The 19,224-nt window shown below is 59.0% G+C and overlaps 6 protein-coding genes across 6 annotated transcripts; 3 read left to right on the top strand and 3 right to left on the bottom strand.

Moving 5' to 3' along the window:
• The first annotated feature begins 11 nt into the window (after positions 1-11).
• Positions 12-1,358, top strand: THITE_2109487 (uncharacterized protein). The gene is made up of 4 exons (XM_003650176.1): positions 12-286; positions 380-564; positions 638-1,056; positions 1,119-1,358. The coding sequence occupies exons 1-4, from the start codon at positions 263-265 to the stop codon at positions 1,244-1,246; spliced, it is 756 nt and encodes a 251-aa protein (XP_003650224.1). The 5' UTR covers positions 12-262; the 3' UTR covers positions 1,247-1,358.
• THITE_2109490 (uncharacterized protein) lies at positions 1,336-2,961 on the bottom strand. The gene is made up of 4 exons (XM_003650177.1): positions 2,745-2,961; positions 2,602-2,658; positions 2,402-2,495; positions 1,336-2,314 (listed from the first exon to the last, which is right to left on the bottom strand). The coding sequence occupies exons 1-4, from the start codon at positions 2,817-2,819 to the stop codon at positions 1,470-1,472; spliced, it is 1,071 nt and encodes a 356-aa protein (XP_003650225.1). The 5' UTR covers positions 2,820-2,961; the 3' UTR covers positions 1,336-1,469.
• Positions 2,962-3,620: 659 nt separating this feature from the next.
• Positions 3,621-7,154, bottom strand: THITE_2109493 (uncharacterized protein). The gene is made up of 3 exons (XM_003650178.1): positions 6,698-7,154; positions 3,970-6,612; positions 3,621-3,905 (listed from the first exon to the last, which is right to left on the bottom strand). The coding sequence occupies exons 1-3, from the start codon at positions 7,013-7,015 to the stop codon at positions 3,795-3,797; spliced, it is 3,072 nt and encodes a 1,023-aa protein (XP_003650226.1). The 5' UTR covers positions 7,016-7,154; the 3' UTR covers positions 3,621-3,794.
• A 2,394-nt stretch (positions 7,155-9,548) lies between these two features.
• Positions 9,549-11,582, top strand: THITE_2085396 (uncharacterized protein; the record flags this gene model as incomplete). Its single annotated transcript, XM_003650179.1, has 6 exons — positions 9,549-9,638; positions 9,693-9,715; positions 9,773-9,962; positions 10,015-10,466; positions 10,526-10,928; positions 10,977-11,582. The coding sequence occupies 6 exons, from the start codon at positions 9,549-9,551 to the stop codon at positions 11,580-11,582; spliced, it is 1,764 nt and encodes a 587-aa protein (XP_003650227.1).
• A 538-nt stretch (positions 11,583-12,120) lies between these two features.
• On the bottom strand, positions 12,121-16,117 carry THITE_2109497 (uncharacterized protein). Its single transcript, XM_003650180.1, has 4 exons — positions 15,687-16,117; positions 15,385-15,551; positions 14,014-15,331; positions 12,121-13,952 (listed from the first exon to the last, which is right to left on the bottom strand). Exons 2-4 carry the CDS (start codon positions 15,530-15,532, stop codon positions 12,464-12,466), a joined length of 2,955 nt encoding a protein of 984 aa, XP_003650228.1. The 5' UTR covers positions 15,533-15,551; positions 15,687-16,117; the 3' UTR covers positions 12,121-12,463.
• Positions 16,118-16,753: 636 nt separating this feature from the next.
• Positions 16,754-18,710, top strand: THITE_2109502 (uncharacterized protein). The gene is made up of 5 exons (XM_003650181.1): positions 16,754-16,977; positions 17,086-17,142; positions 17,219-18,391; positions 18,458-18,518; positions 18,633-18,710. The coding sequence occupies exons 1-4, from the start codon at positions 16,909-16,911 to the stop codon at positions 18,482-18,484; spliced, it is 1,326 nt and encodes a 441-aa protein (XP_003650229.1). The 5' UTR covers positions 16,754-16,908; the 3' UTR covers positions 18,485-18,518; positions 18,633-18,710.
• The last annotated feature ends 514 nt before the right edge of the window (positions 18,711-19,224 follow it).

The following is a 19,224-nucleotide window of genomic DNA, read 5'->3' on the forward strand; positions in this document are numbered from 1 at the left end:
GACCCACCTGAAGTGCAAGAGTGCAAGGCCGCCTGGGGATCAGCTCGTTACGCGTGTTAGCGATTGCCTGGAGCTCCCCCCAGCCTGGCCACAGCGCAAGCAACGAACGTCAAGCAGCTTGCCGCGTTTCCTCCTGCTGAAGTGCTGCCAACAAACAACACCATTGCGACAGCTGCGGCACATCAACTCAAGACCGCTTCCAACCCTACTATACCAAAACTTTCGGGCCATCCCGTCATTCGTTCGTTCCACGCCGTCCATCATGTCGAGACGATACGATTCCCGAGTAAGTTGGCAGTGGCGGCGACAGTTCCAGAATTCGCAGCCCCAAGGCGAGACGGAGCTTGGAACGGCACAGTGAAGCTTACCGCATGCACAGACAACCATCTTCTCGCCCGACGGCCGCTTGTACCAGGTTGAGTATGCGCTAGAAGCCATCTCCCATGCCGGCACTGCGATTGGCATCCTGGCCAAGGACGGCATCGTGCTCGCCGCAGAACGCAAGGTCACGTCGAAGCTGCTGGAGCAAGATACATCAGCCGAGAAGCTCTACATTCTCAATGAGTAAGGCCGGTCGTTCGGGGGTCTGCCTGAGGTGGATGGGCACACGGAGACATTGACTGACCTACCTCGGCAGCAACATGATCTGTGCCGTCGCCGGCATGACGGCCGACGCCAACATCCTCATCAACTACGCGCGGCAGGCCGCCCAGCGGTATCTGCTGACCTACAACGAAGACATTCCCTGCGAGCAGCTGGTGCGCCGGCTCTGCGACCTCAAGCAGGGCTACACGCAGCACGGCGGTCTGCGTCCGTTCGGTGTCTCGTTCATCTACGCCGGCTGGGACCCGCAGCGCCAGTTCCAGCTGTACCTCAGCAACCCGTCGGGCAACTATGGCGGATGGAAGGCGACGAGCTCGGGCGCCAACCACGCCAGCGCGCAGAGCTTGCTGAAGCAGGATTACAAGGAGGACTGCACGCTGAAGGAGGCGTGCGGCATGGCGGTCAAGGTGCTCAGCAAGACGATGGACTCGACGAAGCTGAGCAGCGAAAAGAGTGGGTGGCCTCATACATTTGTCCACTCCCAATGCCGGAGGCCATGGCTAACCTTGGAGCAGTCGAGTTTGCCACGGTGGGCCAGACGAAGGAGGGCAAGATCTACCACAAGCTATGGTCGGCGGAGGAGATTACGGCGTTACTGAAGGAGCACGATCTAGCCAAGGACGATGCAACAGAGGAGAAGTAGACTACCGCGCGATAGAACGGAATCGGAGAGGACGGACCATGGACCTGCCCCGCGAGCGCCGTGCGTAGTATGAGTGGCTGGTGCATTGTGTTGGGCGACCCGACCTCTCCTCATTCCTTGTCCAGGGTGCTCCGCAAACCTACAAATTGCTCCGACAGCAGTTTGTCCAGCCCACGCTCACGACATCAACCGGTCGCCTATCGATGAGCAAGGTCAGCACGGCTCACCTTGGCAACTCGTCCAGCTCCGCTTGTACAACACCTCCACTCCTTCTCCCCGCCGCGGCCCTGACCAGCCCTTCCTCCTCATCCCGTAGCCTTCCATACCTGCCCGCAACCTCGGCCGCCGGCGGGCCCGCATACGGCGTATCACACCGCCCACTGCTCAGCCGCGGCCAGTACCGCCGGTAGCTCCAATACGTGACCGTCCACCCCAGCACGGCGCCCACGCTCACATCGTACACATCGTGCCGGTAGTCCTGGCACCGGCTGACGGCGATCATGGTCGCGCCGAGCAGCGGCGCCAGGCAGACCAGCGCGCGCAGCAGGTCCCCGCGGACGACGTGCTCCGCGTGCTGTTGCGCCATGCTCCCACGTCGACTAATCCCTGGCCCTTCCCCACCCGCGAGACCATCATTCCCGTCGTCGTGATCGTGATCGTGGTCGTAATCGTATCCCCCCACACGCGCAAAAACACGCAGCTGACCCGCCAAAAACAAACTGAGATACCCTAGCCCGGCGAACGCAAACGAGCTGTGGCCCGAGGGGAACGAGCGCCAGCCGTCGTGCAGGCGGCGTCTGCTGTCCTTCGTGCCGGTGGTGGTGCACGCGGCCAGCGAGACGAGCGCGTCGCGCGGGGTGCCCGGCGCCGGCGCGCACCGCGCCAGCAGGTCCGGCCGCGGGCGGCCGGCCGCGTTCTTGAGCACGTCGGTCAGCAGCGACGTCAGCACCAGCGAGATGGCCAGGCCCAGGACCGCGACGTGGTGCTTGTGCGCCGGCGCGCGCGTGAGCAGGTTGGTAACCAGCACGACGGCCAGCGGGAGGAAGAGGGAGTATATGAAGGAGTGGGCTGTATATGTATATTTGTTTTGCTCGGTGTTAGTGGAGGTGTGCGTGCGCGGCCGGGTGTAGATGGGGAGGGACAGGGCAGACATACACGTGGGCACGCGTTCGACCTCGGCGTAGGGGAAGGAGATGCGCAGGTCGCTGATGGAAAACATGCGGTGGAAGGGCTCGACGAGGAATTGGACCTGCCGGTGCAGTCGCGCCAGGTCAGTTCAGCTCAGGTCAGGATCGGGGTCAGCGCGTCCGGCGGTACCGCCGCTGAGCTGGAGAGGAGGGAAGAGAAAGACGCACCAGGAGGTAGGCGGTCAGGAGCACGACAAAGCCTATGTAATCCGAGGCATACGTTCGCTGCCCAGTGCTCCCGCGTTAGTCCGACGGCACGCATCCGGATGTCTGTCCTGTCTGGTCCCTCCACCACACCACAGGATACTTGCATGCCAGAACCTCGAGAACGCCGCCAGGGCTCCGCGGCCCGAGTTCCCTGTCGGGTTGGCCCTGGGGGGCGCCATGGCGAGTAGTCACCGCCGTCGAATGGCTTTGAACAGGGTCCAGAGCATTGGGGTGGTGCAGTTCTGGTAGATTGTCCTGGATCGAGGGTGAGCAAGCTCGGGGACCGTTGTGTAGGGACACGTTCACAACGGCAACTGTCGAGTGCCCTGGTCGAGCTGCAGGGATGCTAATTAAGTGCCTAACGACATTGGCGCAGCTGCAGGGGGCTGACTTTGTCTCCACTTGTGTAACCTCCTGCCGAGAATCCATCCTGAGCAGCCTGGTTCATCTGCACCACAGACCAACCACGTATCAAACGGGAAGGACAATCGACACCTACACCGTGAATAAGCAAAGAACCGTGGCTTCATTAGGTACTCCGTAGGGAGGGATATACCCCGAGAGTCGGCAGCCGAAAATGCATGTTTACTGCCTCGTTCACGGAATACGAAGATACTAGGCAGAGACAGGGAGACAAAGCAAACCAATTCCCGCTTGCCAACCTGCCCCAAATCCATCCCGCCCCCTCTCCTCGAAGTCATAAATATCCCACGATGCCAGTGACGCCAGTGCAGCCCCGCATGCTGCATGCTGAGAGGCCGCTGAAAGAGCAAAGAAAAAAAGAAAAGCAGACGCGCCAAAAATGATAACATCAGCATGTAGGTACAGTCGTGTCTCCATCCCCCGTCCCCCCGTCCCCTCTCCGGGTATGTCTGTGTTGGTATTGTTTGCCCCGACTCCCTCTCCCCTCCCACGGCCGGCCAGCCAGGATGACGATGCTGAATGATGCATAACATAAATGCCCGATGCGCAGCCATCAAAAACACTGTCGTTCCGGCGTCTCGTTTCGTTCTTTTCGTGTCTCCGAACCTCATCCCTCCCGCCGTAGCCCATGCTAGCCCCTGAGAAGAGGCGGTGCTGGATATCCATGTGCAGACTGGCCGTCGAGAGCCCAGTCCAAGCGGTTTTTTGTGTTCCCTTAGCGAAGTCCAGCGTCAGAGTGACTCCTCGGCAATCAGGCGCTGGACCTCGGCCTCGTTGAGCAGCTTGCGCTTTCCTAGCTCCTCGGGCGGCTTGCCATCGCGGACGGCGCCGAAGTCGAGAATCTACCAGCACCACCGTCAGCAAACATCCTTATCCATCGTCTCGTCGTAGCCTTGTATTCCTTACCTCGACATATGTGATATTCCCCCGCTGCACAGCCGCCACACACCGCCGATGATCAAACTTGACCTGCCAGACGCCGCTCAAGTCGGTGAGTAGGTCCTGGACGCAGTCGCCCGTGTCGACATCCCACATCTTGACCGTCTTCTCGCTGCCCGAGATCACCTTCTGCCCGTCGTGCTGGAAGCAGGTGATGGCCCCGGTGTGCGCCTCAAGCGTCTTCTTGCACTTGCCCGTCTCAGGGTCCCAAATCCGCAGCGTGCTGTCCGCCGCCGCCGACACCAGCTTCTCGTCGCGCAGGTCCAGGAGCCCGACGAGCATGCTGTGGCCTTCGAGCGTGTGCAGGCACGTACCCGTGCTGATATCCCAGATCTTGACCATCGAGTCCATCGAGCCCGAGATGCACTGGTTCCGCTTGTGGTCGAGCACCACCGAGTACACCTTCTGGAGGTGGCCGTGCAGCACGTGCAGCTGCTCCCCCGTGCTGATGCGCCAGACCCGGACCGTGCTGTCGTAGCTGCCTGACACGAGGGTGTCGCCGTAGGCCGAGATGGCGCGGACCGAATGGCTGTGACCGGCGAGGATCCGGATGAAATACGGGCATTGGTCGTCGCTGGCCGGAGGGCCGGTCTGGATGTACCGTCGCGAGCCGGCCTCGGGCAGCCGCCAGACCCGTAACTGGCTGTCGCGCGAGCCCGTGATGATGAGGGGCTTCGGCGGCATCATGACCGGCTTGCCGTCCACAACCTTGCCGGTGTCAACTGGCATGACGATCTGGAGACATCGCACCGTGCTCGTGTGGCCGTAGAAGGTCTGCGTGCAGATGCCCTTTTGAATGTCCCAAACGCGGACGGAGCGATCCGTGCTCCCGGACACGAGAGTGTTCCCTTCATACTGAAGCGCCCAAACGCCACCCTCGTGGCCCTCGAGCTTGGTCCGCAGCTTGCCCGTCTTGGTGTCGTAAACGTGAATCAGGGTGTCGTCGCTGCCCGTCACTATCTTGTCGTCGTCAAATTGGAGGCACGTGATAACATGCCGCGGGTGAGCGGCGAAAGCGACGTGGCCGGGCTTGACCTTGCCGTTCATCCAGCTCTTCCGGATCAAGTAGTGTCGACGGTAGAGCGACTTGAACAGGTGAAGTCGCCGCAGGCTGGGGAGACCGATTTGCGGGTCGGGGACGGCAAGGGCGGCCGCGTTGGCAGCCGAGATCGGGCCCTCGGACTTGTGCAACTTGGTGAGAGGCGTGCTTCTCTCCGCCCTCGACTCTTGCGCGCTCGAGCGCCGCTTGGCCCTCTCAGCGTTAATCTGAGTCAGCGCACGCTTGCGCTTGGCGCTCCTAGTCCTCGGCAATGTCTCGGCCTTCTCCGTCTTGACAACAGACCGGATGAGCTCCGACTCGCTCGAAGTAAGTCTGCTCTGGTTGCTGAGGTCGACTTCACATCCTTCATATCCGGGAGGATCTTGCCATCCCCAGCCTTCGTTGATTGCCCTCTGCAGCTCTCCGGGCGGCAGGACCAGTCCATCGCGGTCAAAAAGCTCCTTCCAGCCCGTCTCGTTGCTGTCCACGATATTGCGCCAATGTTTGGAAACCTGGGCACATCGGCAGAGGTCGCGGTGATCCAGGTAGGACAGAATGTGAAGGCTGAGCTCAAGGGGCAGCTGCTTCAGGAAGTCGCACTTGAGAGTCGGGTTGACCACGTCGGCGACCACATGAAGCGTCTTCCGCGGACATCGGCGCAAGAACTGATACATCATCCAGGTTTTGAGCTCGTTCGGCATCGCGTCGAAGCTGTCGAGCATCAAACCAGGGTCCACGTACGAACGGCGGGCGGGCTTCGGCCGGGAAAGGGAGCTTCCGTAGCGCACCGGGGATAGCTCCACCGCACCCGGAACATCGGTATCGTCCGTGGTCTGGCTCTCCTCCACCCATCGTTGCCGGCGGGATCGCGTGGGCTGACTCGAGAAGGAAGCGTCATCGACCTCCACGCCTTCGTCCTCAACTTGGCTGGGCTGTAGCCGGGTGGCCGCTAGGGTTGGGGAGAGTCGAGGACTCGGGAGGCTGACGTCCTGCGCGGCCACAGTGCTAATACTTCGTCTCGCGCGGGCGCTGGGAGCGCTATGAAGAAAGGAGTCATCTGCATCGTCGAAGGACTGCAGCTCGGCATCAGTGATGGGCGGTGTCGCGACGTTGCTGAACGTTTGGGAATCGGTGTCGGCCGGGCTGTCGGCGTCAAAAACGGAGGTGGACTGGCTCGTCCCGGTGTCGGCGATGTCGACTGGCAGGAGTTGCGGCCGGGACGCTCGCTCCGTACGGGTACTGGCAACCTCGGAGATACTGGGGGTCGCAAGGTAGCTGGACGAGCGACGGAGTGTTCGGACAGCGTCTCCGCGTGGGCCGCGTGCTACGGCATGGCGCTGTCTATCAGAAGCGATATGTGGGATGTGCATAGATTTGGTAGCGGACCGGGTGCTCCTCGATGGCACGGGTGTGTAGCTCGGCGAAACAGCTCTGGCAGTCGACCTTTGTGACCTCCGCGGGGATGGTTCGGGGACAAAACGGGGTCGGTGAGACGAACTGGAGATGGGGCTCTCCACGCCAGGCTCGCTCTTGATGTTTCCGGCGTAGTCGATGCTCTGGGAGCGGTCGACCTGTGAAAACCCTGCGTTAGCAAGCACGTCTATGAGAGGGCCGGGCTGGGGGTTTAGAGGGCTGGGGGGTGGGAGGATGCCTCACCTGCTGGTCCGTGTTGTCCTCGTCCTCATCCCAACACACTGTTTCGTGGTCGTCAAGGTCAAAGGTCAGCCGCCGCAGCTCGGGCGGAGTCGGCCTTGCGGCCAGAGGGTATTCTTTCGAGTCGAGGGAGTGGACGTCTCGCGGCTCGCGGAGGAAGAGAGGCGGGTAGGATCGCTTTGTTGTGGTCGTGGTCGTAACCGTCTTCGTCTCGATGCACTCGTCGGCAAACTGCATCATTCGGCGGTGCGTAACCGTGGCCTCGTCCTCATGCCAAGTCATCGACACCTTGTGGCTCGATCGCGGCCGACGGCCCTCCATGGTGTTCTAGCCCGGGAAGGAACGCAATCTGGCCCCGAGAGGGAGCTAGTGGATCGCTCACCGGGCGACGGCTCCGGCGTACAGGAGTATCGGAGGTGTTGCGAAGCGCCCCTCGCTAGCTCGTCCGGGTGAGAAATCGTTCGTTGTACCCGCGAGCACCAAGTAACTCGAGTCAGTCCAACGCGAACTGGACACGCAGTTCGTCGTGCTTCCAGCGCGTGTTCCACCCCCGAGTGCCCCCACTAAAACCAGTCGGAGACACAACCTAGCATCCGCGTGTCATTTCCGCTTCGCGCGATTGGGAAATGATGATGTGGAAGTTGGAAAGGACCAAATAAAAGAGGAGAGAAACGCGTGACGAGCGAGATGAAGGGTGGCTAGGGAAGAGACGAGAAGTGCCGGCGTCGAGGAGGGCAGGAAAGCACCTGAGCGTCGGCGATCCGAAATGCCTTGCTCGCGTCTGTCTGCTCCGCCTGCTGCAAAACACGGTTTTGGTTTTCTTAGATCTCGGGTACTAAGGAGAGGGACGGAACAGAGTTGACGGGCAGGTTCAAGTCTACCTGGTAGTCGAGCCGTGGCTCCTGCCTTTTGCTGAGGTAAGGTGACGGGACGGCGGCGGTGATCCAGGAGTTGGTGGCAGAGGCGAGACCCAACTTGGCACGGCTCCAGTGATTCGATTTGCGCTGCGGTGCCCGTGCCACCGTCATCCCTTCTCCGCGCCAGGCAATTTTCAGACAAAAAAACAGCGGCCGGCTCCGATCGCACAGGGAACAAGCAAAAACAATCTCCAAGCCTTGGTTCACTGTCAATATCAATAATGGTTTACCGAACAGGTCATTCTTGCCCTATAATAATGGACCTTTTCTTCGTCCACGTCGAGTTCTGCAGCATGCGACTACGGTCGTTCTCACTCGGCCCGAGTTTTGGCCTCGCTCTTTTCTGTGCAGAGTTGCCATTTCCGGCCATCTTCCGGCCTGCCGATGTGCTGACTAGTCCAGCAACCCGTCCAGCCTTGCCTGCAGCTGGGCAGTGTGCGGAGATTCGCCGCACCAGCCACATGCGCCGCGTTGAAAGTCCAAACTTTTGCATGCGAGAGGCAACTGCCCAAACTCCGGGCTCGGAGTCTCCGGCGCCGAGGGATGCCTAGCTACACACTGTGTTCTCAAATTACAGGTTGACAATGTGCAGTCGCTCAACAGCCTGACGTTGAACTCCTCACTCGTTCTTGTGATAATGCGATGCAGGTGACAGGAACGCGGGGAAGGCAACGTCACCCGGGCGGACCAGGGGTGCTGCCAACAGTGGCTGTCGCTCCCCGCTCCCTCTGTGTGACTTCTCGGAGTTCTCTTCCTGTCTAGATGGCCCAAATCCTCTATGATGATACTGAAAATGTCTTCAACATCACTTGCTGCTTCTCGGGGTCTTGTGTCCTCAGGTTGCCCGAGTCTTTTACAATTTGTTGTGGTGGTTTGATGTCTTTCAGGGTCATTCGTCCGGTGTGGAAGCACCAACATTGCCTAAAAAGGCTAATGCAGCCCGCCTGTTTATCGCTGCCTTGACCGGGCGGCCCCGTCGGCATCACAGGCAAATTCTAAATATTTCGTACATGTACATAGCACCAGATGGCTTCTGAGCCAATGCATAGGCGTCCTCCAACTGCTGGTCGCTGTACTGCACACTTGGTTTCCGAATCCAGCCCGGAGCGGCGGAATGCGCGGTTGAAGGCCATGTGCTGGCCCGCTTGCCGATGAGGGAGCAGCTCTGTGTGATCAGCGAGAATCCAGCATCTCATCACTAGCAGCTCCTCCACAGCCCAAGAAGGGCAACAAGACTATCAGATATGCAATCATCGAAAAATCTCGAATGGAAGCCGGAGTTTCTTCCAGACAGTCACTTACGCCCCTCAAATGCCCTGGGTGTTGGGAGTCGAGCTTTTCGAGAGACCAACCGAGAAGTTCTCCGGCACCTTCCAAACAAACACCGAGTTTGTCCTTCCAGGTTCCTTGGCTGCGGGTTTGCTGGATCGGCTGGATCGCCGGATACCACAGCATCGGCCTTCTTTCATCCCCCAGCTCTCCAAAGGCCTGACTAAATCAACTAAAATACACTGGCGCAAGATGTACCGGTCAGTGAGCGGTAACTTACAGTAAGACGAGAGAGATCTTGCCTGGGCTCCAGGTTCGTTTGCAAAAACATCCACGGAAGTTCAAGTGGCCTCATAGGACGGGGATACTCGAAAATACCTTACATACAAACTTCCTGAATCAGCTTGCGGCGTCATCGGTGCCGAAGTTGAATTAAAGGGGTTCATTGATTTGCAGCCTTTGGCTGAGGATGCAGTTGCCTCCATTCCGGGTATCATTCGCTCCTGCTCTTTCTGCGCCCCGAGCAGCAGGCAGCCAGCCTTGCTTTTTGCCTCCAGGACTCCTTCGGTGGCCAATATCCGCATCATGGACTCAACCTCAGCCAACCCTTCATTCAGTTGAACCCACTCTTGAATGAATTTTCTCCGGTCTGACGTACTGCGTCCACCATGCCTCGGCGGCGAACGATGCTCCCTGACAGGCCGGAGCGGCAGTCCAGGCAGGATTTTGAGCTGTGCAAGGTCGTCTTTGGCGCAGCAGTAAGCAGCCCTTGGGATTCAGTCTGTGACATTTTTGCTGACCACCGATGGCAGGTCAGCCAGATTCTGTACAGCAGGTAGGTTTGCCTTCATTCGAGAGCGCATGGACAACTCGGAATCTTGACGAGCTGCAGGCGCGCGTTTCCGCCGGAGTGTTTTCAACTGTTGCCATTGCAGCAAGTCGTGTCCAGGTCATTCGAGGACATCGTAACCTCCGGTTCCGGCATCCAGCTTTACGACATCGAATTACTGAGGGACCAGGAGAACACCGTGTTCTTGCGACAGGGGACGGCCTATGGCGTCTGCCGGTTTCTCGGTATTCTGGTATGCCCACCCCTACCCTCTTCGGAGCACACCGATCTAATTGTCTAAGCAGAGGGAAGACATCTTTCCTCTCATCCAGAACCAGGGTCTCGTTAAGTTCCGCATCAGCTACCTTAAAAACCAGACGTGGGGAGGGGATTGCTTGGCGGAATACTACACTGTCGTGTTCAAATACGAGCACGATGGCCGCTATATCCTGGATGTCTGGAGAGCGGGGACCGGAAGGCAGCACATCGCGACCACTGATCGCCAGCTGTGGAACCTGGGAGACTATCTAAGCCGACTCACCTCGCGGACAGGTCAGGACGCCTCGCACGGCCGTCTTCCCATCTCCATGCTTACCATTACAGATTTCACGCACTGGACATTGGCTTTCCATGCCACTGAGCGGCCTGACGACCCTCCTATTGGTGTCTGGAGATTCGATCGCTCGGCCTTTGACGACGCCAATCTCAAGCTACAGCAGCGAGACGGATACTCGTATGCCAGGATTGTGCGATTCGAGTTCGTACACCGCCGCCAGAAAGCCATCTGACATTTGACTAAATCAGTTGTCTTTTTAGGATCATGCCCCAGCCCTTGACCGATACCGAAGAGGAGGTTGTCCGGTCCAGTCCGGAATTCGAGTTTGACTCCCCTTGGCGACCAGACACGCAACTGGCGAAGCCAAACACAACAGACGCCAGCAAGCACGCAAAGAAGAAGAGAGGGACACAGAACCCAAAGCCAAAGAACAATACGAAAAGCACCTCCAGAAACCTCAGGACAGGAGAAGGACAACTGTCTCCGCCACTCACGCTTGCTTCCAGCAGGAATGCCTCCCAGAAAACGACTATGGACAACAATCGGGGTGGCAGTATTAAGTCTGACAGCAGTAACGAGCAAATCTTACACGTCGCCGAGGGCGCTGGCAGGTTAGCTGCAAAACAGAGGACCGTCCCGAAGAGGAAGGCCAAGAAGCCCATGGTACGTAACGCTTCCACATCACCGTCTCGCTGAACTAATGAAAAGCAGCAAATATTCGAAGACGGGGATGCAAGCTTGGTCATGGAACGAGGGAGCCGGGGCCCGAGTCAGAAACTATCCCCTGCGATTGGAGGCCAGCTGGCAGTGCAGGACGATGAGAGCGGGATGACAAGAATGGGATGCTCCACATCATATATCCCGCGTTCGCCTTCGCCGAACCCGCTGAAGCTCCTCGAAGGTATCTCCCTGTCGCCGGACGGCGTTTCCACCATCCCCGACTCGCCACAGCTTGGTCTTCCATTGCTTCGACCACCGGTGCAAAGTGCCAGCCTCGGAGCAAGCCAACAACCCTCGAACGATGTTCTTCAGGCATCACCTCTGCCGAGCATGTCACCTGATCCTTGTGAAGCCCTTCAAAGGCTTAGTCAGGGGGAATTCCACGCCTTACCACCGTCGAACCTGTTTGATGTCGACCTCAGCGATGACGAAGCAAACATGGAGACAGCTTTTGAAACGGAGCCGCAGAATCCCTCTTGCACGTCAGTCGGGGCCGGGGAGGACTCAAACACCAAGTATGACTTTTCACCGAATACGGTTGCTCGCCGGACTTTGCTCTTCCATGGTATCCCGGAGAGCAGCGACAGTGAGCTGTGAAGAGCTCTCAAGGACGGAAGATGGAATTATCTCTTCGCAAGTGCATGCTAGATAGCTGGAGCTGCTCTAGATGGAGCCATTTTGCCGGGATCAATGTGCTATGGAGGAGATAGTTCGTGTGATTACCTTGGCATTTCAGGAGCTTGCAAGAAAATCTCAGTCTCGTTGATCAAGTTTAAGCTGAAGCCAATTCCCTGTGTCGAAAACTCGCCTTTGACAAAAGGACTCGGGTATCGACCGCTGGGTTTCTCAGAGAGGTTTGCGTCAGAAATGCTGTGCGTGGCCTCAGGGGTCGCAATGGTGGGGCAGTGGGGCAGGTTGGCTGGGCAACCTGAGAGTTCAATCACCGTCGATTGGAGAACCAGAGACATGAAGACACACCTTTGATTGACCAGATACCTGGCTGAAGCCTAAGCACCTCAGTGTTTCCACAAAGGAGAGCCTCTAGAAGACAGCCCTATCCATACGCGCTCAGCGCACGAGAAATTGGAAGAGTTTCGCGTCCGACAGCTGGAGGGGGAGCGACTCAACCCCTGCCAAGACCCAGACCGTGATCTCTTCCAGGTTCTTGTCCATGATAACTCCGCCAGTCCCAACTGATCCTTGAGGCAAAAAAACAGTTCCCGAGACATGTGCCAGTAGCACCCTTTGGTCCAGAAGTTGCAAGATCCCAAATCCCAACCCCAGTGTAGTACAGAGAAAAGCGTGGGTCCGATGCCCTGAAATCCCCGGGCAAAACAACAAAATTGGTCCGACCGTTGCCCTTGTGTGCCGTGTACCACTGGGCAACGCCAGGCTGAGATGTAAAACACAGACGACAATGTACCCATAATCCCACGAATCAGAACAACTCTCCCTCAACATGCCGTGCGGCGCAGCACTCAAGCATCGCCAAACGCCGTACCCGAGTACACCGTGGCGCGATCACCCGCAGCACCGTTGGGGTGGCCGACGTCCATCACGTCCATGTCCTCCGCCGTGGACGCATCAAAACCGTTGGCATACTGCGACGACGCCGACGCGGCTGCCGCGGCGGCAATAGCCTGCTCGCGCTCGCGGCGCTCCAGGTCGACGATGATCTGCATGGCGCCGTCGAGGGTCTCCTTCTCGGCGCGCAGGTCGCGCCGCTTCTGCTCGATCTCGGGGCCCTCCGACATGAGGCGCTGCAGCACGTCGGGGTCGGTGCCGCGGCCGCCCGCCAGGCCCAGCCTCTCGTGCAGGTACGTGTCGATCACGGACGCCACGCGCGGCAGCAGGCCCGACATGACGTGGATGGAGACGTAGTCGACGAAGCGGTTCGCCGCGGTCAGGTAGTAGCCGCGGATGTAGGCGGCGACGGCGAGCTCGGGCTCGAACGGGTCCGGCCCCAGGTTCTTGAGCTCCTTGGCCATCTTGGTCTCCTCCTGCCGCCGCTCCTCGTCGGTCATGTCGTCCAGCTTAGGGACGGCGCTGAGCTCGTCGCCGTTGTGCGCGGCGATCCGGAAGTGGCTGCGGTGGCGCACCAGGATCTTCATCTCGGCGGCCTTGTGCCGCTCCAGCGCCTCCTCGTCCTTGGTGAACAGCCGCTGCGCCTCGAGGCTGTAGATCAGGTGGAGCTGCTGGCGCAGCTCGAACTTGTGCGTCTCGATGAAGGCGCGCATGTGGTCGCACGACTCCTTGTAGATGGCCCGGTTCTTGAGGTGGGCGAAGGCGCTGTCCAGGATGGCGAAGATTTCGGCTTGCAGAAAGGCAAACGTGCGGTTGATGAACGCGTCGAGCGGCGCGGCCCACAACTTGGCCGCCTCGGTGTACAGAGGCTCATAGACGCTCGCGGACACGAGGCCGGGCTGCCCGGGGACGGCAGAGCGCTTGATCAAATTGCGGATGTCCATCAGGCTCTTGCTTCGGGAGGCACGGCCGGGTGTCATGACATTGGCGGGCGTCGCGCTTCTGGGGTGACTCGGCGTCGCCGGCCACCTGGGTTGGTCTACGGCTTCGGTTTTGATGAAGCCGTTAGTCTGCGGGCCACGCTGGCGCTTGGGAGTCGCCTGGGTCAGATCACTGGGGCCAGAGCGCTTACGGACTGCGGGCGAGGCCGAGGGGCTATCGCTCTCGAGGTCGATAAAGATCGGTCTTGACGCCCTGGCATTCTCGCGCACGTTGAACTTTGGCTTGAGTTCGATGATGCACTTTTTGAACGGCTCGCCACACCTGGCGTCCCAGATACTCATGAAATCCTGGTGAGTGACCCTATCTTTGACGCGGATGGTGAACTCGGTGAGGCTCCTCATTATAGCCAGTTCCGGGTTCGCAGGAGGATCCGGGTACTTCTTGAGTTGCTCGTTAATGTCGTGGAGTCGCTGCTCGACCTTCTTTGTGACCTCGGGCAGGCTAGAGAGGGTCAGTCAGATCTAGACTTGCAAACACTGAGATGAGGACACACGGAACTCACATTGTCGAGAATTTTTCGCTGAGTTTCTTCGACAGGAAGGCCTTGAGTTTCTCAACGCCACACTTGTCATGGAATCCGTCGAAAACCTCGGGCCAGTGACCGGTCGCATCCGCAGTACGATTGAAAAAGGCCTCTTCCATCTTGTTCTGCTCTTCCAGGTCGCTACCCTGGCGAGATGTTATGAAGTACCCGTAGCCAGTTTTGTGGGCATGGCCGTTCAGCATGGCCAGCCAGTTTGTGGCGGCGTGATCATTCCTGGGAAGCAGGTCGGCCTTGGTCATGATTCCGAGGCAGCGGTTTTCAGCGCCCAAACCTCGGATGAGCTTGAGTGCGAGCGAGTTCTCCGTGTCCTGATTCATCGGCACCGCGCACAGAATGATGGCGCTTTCGTGGGCAATGTACTCCCGAGTGAGGTTCTTGACGACGCTCTCGAGGAAGGTGTCCTCGGCGCGCCGCGCGGTCATGAAGACTCCAGGAAGGTCGTAGAAGTTCAGGTCTGCCAAGTCCGGGCCCTTGACTTCGAGGGCAACGGTGTTTGGAGAGAACTGGGCTTCCGCCCGCTCTTCCTTCTTCTTTACCTGCTCCAAGAGCTGCTGTCGAGTGCTCTCGGAGACTTCACCCTTCAGCTTCGGGATGAAGAACTGGTAGTGGGTGCTCGGGTTGAGGATCGCCACTTGCGCACAGCGCAGGACTGTCTCGATTTCCTCGGAGTCGAACTGGTCGCGCACGGTCTTGAACTCGCGGCGGACCTGTCGACTCGGGTCCAGCCGGACCCACGGGGGAAACGGATTGGTCTTGGTGACATCCCGCTCGGTGATGGGATGGTCGGGCGGACGGAATTCGTAGTCCTGCTTGAGAAAAACGCGGCAGGACCACTCATCGGCGCGCGAGACGCGGATGTGGATCGGGCATCGGGTGCATGTACCGCTGCTGCGGGGAAGGCTGAGACCGGCGATGGCCGACATCAAGCTGGATTTCCCCGATGACTGGTCGCCGACCAAGACCAACTCGGGCAGACTGGCTACGTGCTGGATCCCACGTGCCTGGAGCTCGCCTAAGGCGTCATTGATGTACTTTAGCCTCTGGCCGATGTCGCGTAACGCCTTATTCGGACCGATAAACGAGCCCTGGATGCTCTGCGAGGCCAAGAACTCCGGGCCATTCTCGACTTTTGGTCCGCGACGGACCTCCATGATGAGGCAATCGTCCTGTTCGTCTTCAAAAGTGGACGGTTGCTGCGGCAGGCGAGGTACGATGGCCCAATCTTCCTGTGCGTCGTCAGAAGCGGACGGCGGTGGGATGCGCGTGGAGATGCTCGCTGCAACCAGTCAGTTAGGCGGTTCAGAAAGCGACAAATAACTAGCGACTTACGCGCTGTGGACCGGACGTGGCGGCGTCTCTGAACTCGTTCACTAGCCGTTTCAGACGGCGCCGCTCCCGGTGAGTCGGGCGTGGCCATTCCACCGCCGCGACCGTTTGCTCGTGAGGAAGAGCCTGGTTCTTGCTTGATGCTCGGCATTGTGCCCTAGTAAGGCGACCTACAGTGAAGTTAGCCGAGTGCGGTCGGAGGAATTAGTGATTGATGGGAGGATCGTCTCTGCCACAGAGTTGAGGCGGAATCACCAGGGCAGAGGGAAGAAGCGGGGAGAGCAAGAAAAGTGGTCTTGACTTACCGGCCGGCTTTACATAAAATCGCTGACAATCATTCAGAAAGTGTCGCCTTGGAAGGTTCGTGTTGACAAGGAGAGCGATGGCCCGAGAAATGGCGACAGCTAAGCCATTCAGAGCAGAGAAAATGAGAGAGAGTTGAGAAAGTGAGAGGGTGAGAGAGGGAGTGGCAGAGTGGTTTTGCAGAGGAGGAGGAAAGACGAAAATCGACTGGGCCAGCAGATGGAAGAAAGAGTGAGTTGATGTCGAGAGAAAGAGAGAGAGGAGGGCAGAGAAAGGTAGAGAGAGGAAGTTAACGAGTGGGCGAGAGGCAGAGGTTGACAGTTCGGCTGCAGCAAGACGAGAAGCGAGCCAAACTCGGACGGCACTCAGGGCCAAGATGGAAGTTGTTAAGGCAAAAGACGAAACAGTAGGAAAAGCATTAACAAATTTGATCTTGTTGCGGAGAGCAGTCGGAGTTCGCAGGCGCATTTTGAAGGAGGCTGGGGAAATGTGGGGCAGCTGGCAGCCATGAATCATGATTGGGTGGAGCGCCACGACGCGGTTCTTGCACTTTAACGCTGCACCGCGCCGTGGTTCACGACGCGACAGCCAAGTTCTGCAGCGGAGCGTGAATTGCCCTGTGCATTGACAGCCCATCGAGAAATGGCACACGCTCAAGAGGCACCTAGCCACAGAGAATCTTGCATCAATTGCAAGTCGCGAAAAGCCGTCTTCAATCAGTTTGTACAGTCCTCCATCCCGGACTCGCATCCAAGTTCGCAGCAGCAGCTTTGGAGATATGTCCGTATTTAATTACCTGCCTAAATACAAGGCAACCGCAAGCTCGAGACAACTGCAGTAGATTACAGTACTGTGTGCGCAGCGAGTTTGGAGTCTTTCGTACTGAATACTGGCTGAAGAAGTACCAGGTAACCATCGTTCGCTGCTGCGAACTCGAGTCGACGTCTTGATGACGGGCAAGGGTGACTGGGGAATGAAGATGCCAAGGCGGGGTGGCGCATGGACCACTACCACCCCAGGCAGACCCCGCCGAACCCCCGACCCCTGCCACACCGCCCTTCACATGGGCCCGCCATCTCGATTCAGGGGATTGGGCGTCATTATTCCGTGCCTCCATCCTCCGATTTGGAGACCTGTATTCTGCCCCTCCCCGTCCGTCTTCGCTCAGTATCTCCTGTATTTCTACGCGAACAACAGCAGACTGCAGTCGATAGCACATTCGCCATGTCTCTGCAGATTCCGCTCCGCGAAAGGTCGAACGGCGTTGCTGGCGCAACAAAGGCCGTCATTCTGGTGCGTCGTTGTTGGCGGGGCCGCGTACCCGTGGCCAGTTGATGCCAGCTCAAGACCGAGCTCAAGACCCCGGCGACCGAGATCGCCTTGTTGACACGAAATTTCCAGGTCGGCGGCGCCTCGCGCGGCACCCGCTTCCGCCCACTCTCGCTCGACGTCCCCAAGGTGCGGCGACCATCAGGCCAGCGCAGTGGAGCAGAATCCCAATGCGCGAGAACGCTAACCCCTCGCCCCTGCCCAGCCTCTCTTTGACGTCGCCGGCCACCCCATCATCTGGCACTGCCTGACCGCGATCGAGAAAGTCCCCTCCATTCAGGAGGTCTACCTGATCGGCTACTACGAGGAATCCGTCTTCCGCGACTTCATTAAAGATGCGTCGACACAGTTCCCCAACCTGACCATCAAGTACCTCCGCGAATACCAGGCCCTGGGCACCGCCGGCGGCCTGTACCACTTCCGCGACGCCATCCTCAAGGGCCGCCCCGAACACATCTTCGTGCTGAATTCGGACGTGTGCTGCAGCTTCCCGCTCAACGAGATGCTCAAGCTGGCGCAGGAGAAGGATGCCGAGGCCGTCATCCTGGGCACGCGGGTCAGCGAGGAGGCCGCCACCAACTTTGGCTGCATCGTGTCCGACGCGCACACGCGCCGCGTGCTGCACTACGTCGAGAAGCCCGAGAGCTACATCTCCAACCTCATCAACTGCGGCGTCTATCTCTTCTCCACCGACGCCATCTTCCCGTCCATCCGCACCGCCATCAAGCGCCGCACCGACAGGCCGCGCCTTGCATCCTACCGCTCGTCCGAGAACCTGGCTAGCTCTTTCATGCTCGACGACGAGGCGGAGAGCGAGAAGAACGAGGTGATCCGCCTCGAGCAGGACATCCTCAGCGACATGGCCGACAACAAGCAGTTCTTCGTGTACGAGACCAAGGACTTCTGGCGCCAGATCAAGACGGCTGGCTCCGCCATTCCCGCCAACGCGCTCTACCTCCAGAAGGCCATGCAGAACGGGTCGCAGGAACTCGCCCCGCCCTCGGCCAACATCATCCCGCCCGTCTACATTCACCCGACCGCGCACGTGCACCCGACCGCCAAGCTGGGCCCCAACGTCTCGATCGGCCCGCGCGCCACCGTCGACGCCGGCGCCCGCGTCAAGGAATCCATCGTGCTGGAGGACGCCGAGATCAAGCACGACGCCTGCGTGCTGTATTCGATTATCGGTTGGAGCAGCCGCGTGGGCGCCTGGGCCCGCGTCGAGGGCACCCCGACCCCGGTCACGAGCCACAACACAAGCATCGTCAAGAACGGCGTCAAGGTGCAAGCCATCACCATCCTCGGCAAGGAGTGCGCGGTGGGTGATGAGGTACGAGTGCAGAACTGTGTCTGCCTGCCGTTTAAGGAACTTAAGAGGGTGAGTCTGGCTTTGTGGCTCCACGCGGCGGTGAATCTTGAATTAACTAACTCTGGGGCTGTCTAGGATGTCGCCAACGAGGTTATTATGTGAAGTGGCGGAGACAGGGCAAAAGAGCGATACCAAGGTTGAGATTCCCCACAGGGCAGCGAAGACCCGGAGAGTTTGCATTTTTCCCTACAGCGTGAGAATAGGCGAGGCCACACAAAAGCTAATAGACGGATGGTTTGGGGTCTGCAAGTCGTCCTAGCCACCGCCAAGTGACTGCGCTCCCGTGCCCGATGTTGTCCCAGAGGAGAGAAGACATGAGACTCCGCCGGCACACTTCGGGAACGATCTGCCAAGGTTGGAGGTCTTGACCAACGGTGCAAGAAGACTCCCGCAGATTCCCAGGCCTCCCTTTATCCCGGGAGCGGCAGCGTACAACTGGAATGGGGCAACGCGAGCTCGCCTGTACCCAAAGACGAGTTAGACCGCGAGACTGCTTACGACATCGCTTCCCCATCATAAATACCTTATCCAGCCATAACAACATGAAGGGGCGTAGGACCCCGCTGATCGAAGATAACCGCCGAACGTGGCCAGAACGGAGACACAATCTGATATGCCGCGTCTCGACAATCTCTTCCCTGCCAAAGACGCAGACAGCCTCTCTTGGTGGCGGCTTTGGTGCAACCAGGCAGCCATCATGGCTACACAGTAACTGCCTGTCGCTGCGGAGTATGTCCCTCAACAGCTCCCCCGCCTGTGGGCGCCGGAAGCGTTTTCCCTGCATTCATCCCTCCCAGCTTGTGCCAGAAATTCATCACCAAACATCGCCCATGTCCGAGAAC

The sequence above is a fragment of the Thermothielavioides terrestris genome, chromosome 1 (genome assembly GCF_000226115.1).
Source record: "Thermothielavioides terrestris NRRL 8126 chromosome 1, complete sequence".
Taxonomy (NCBI): Eukaryota; Fungi; Ascomycota; class Sordariomycetes; order Sordariales; family Chaetomiaceae; genus Thermothielavioides; species Thermothielavioides terrestris.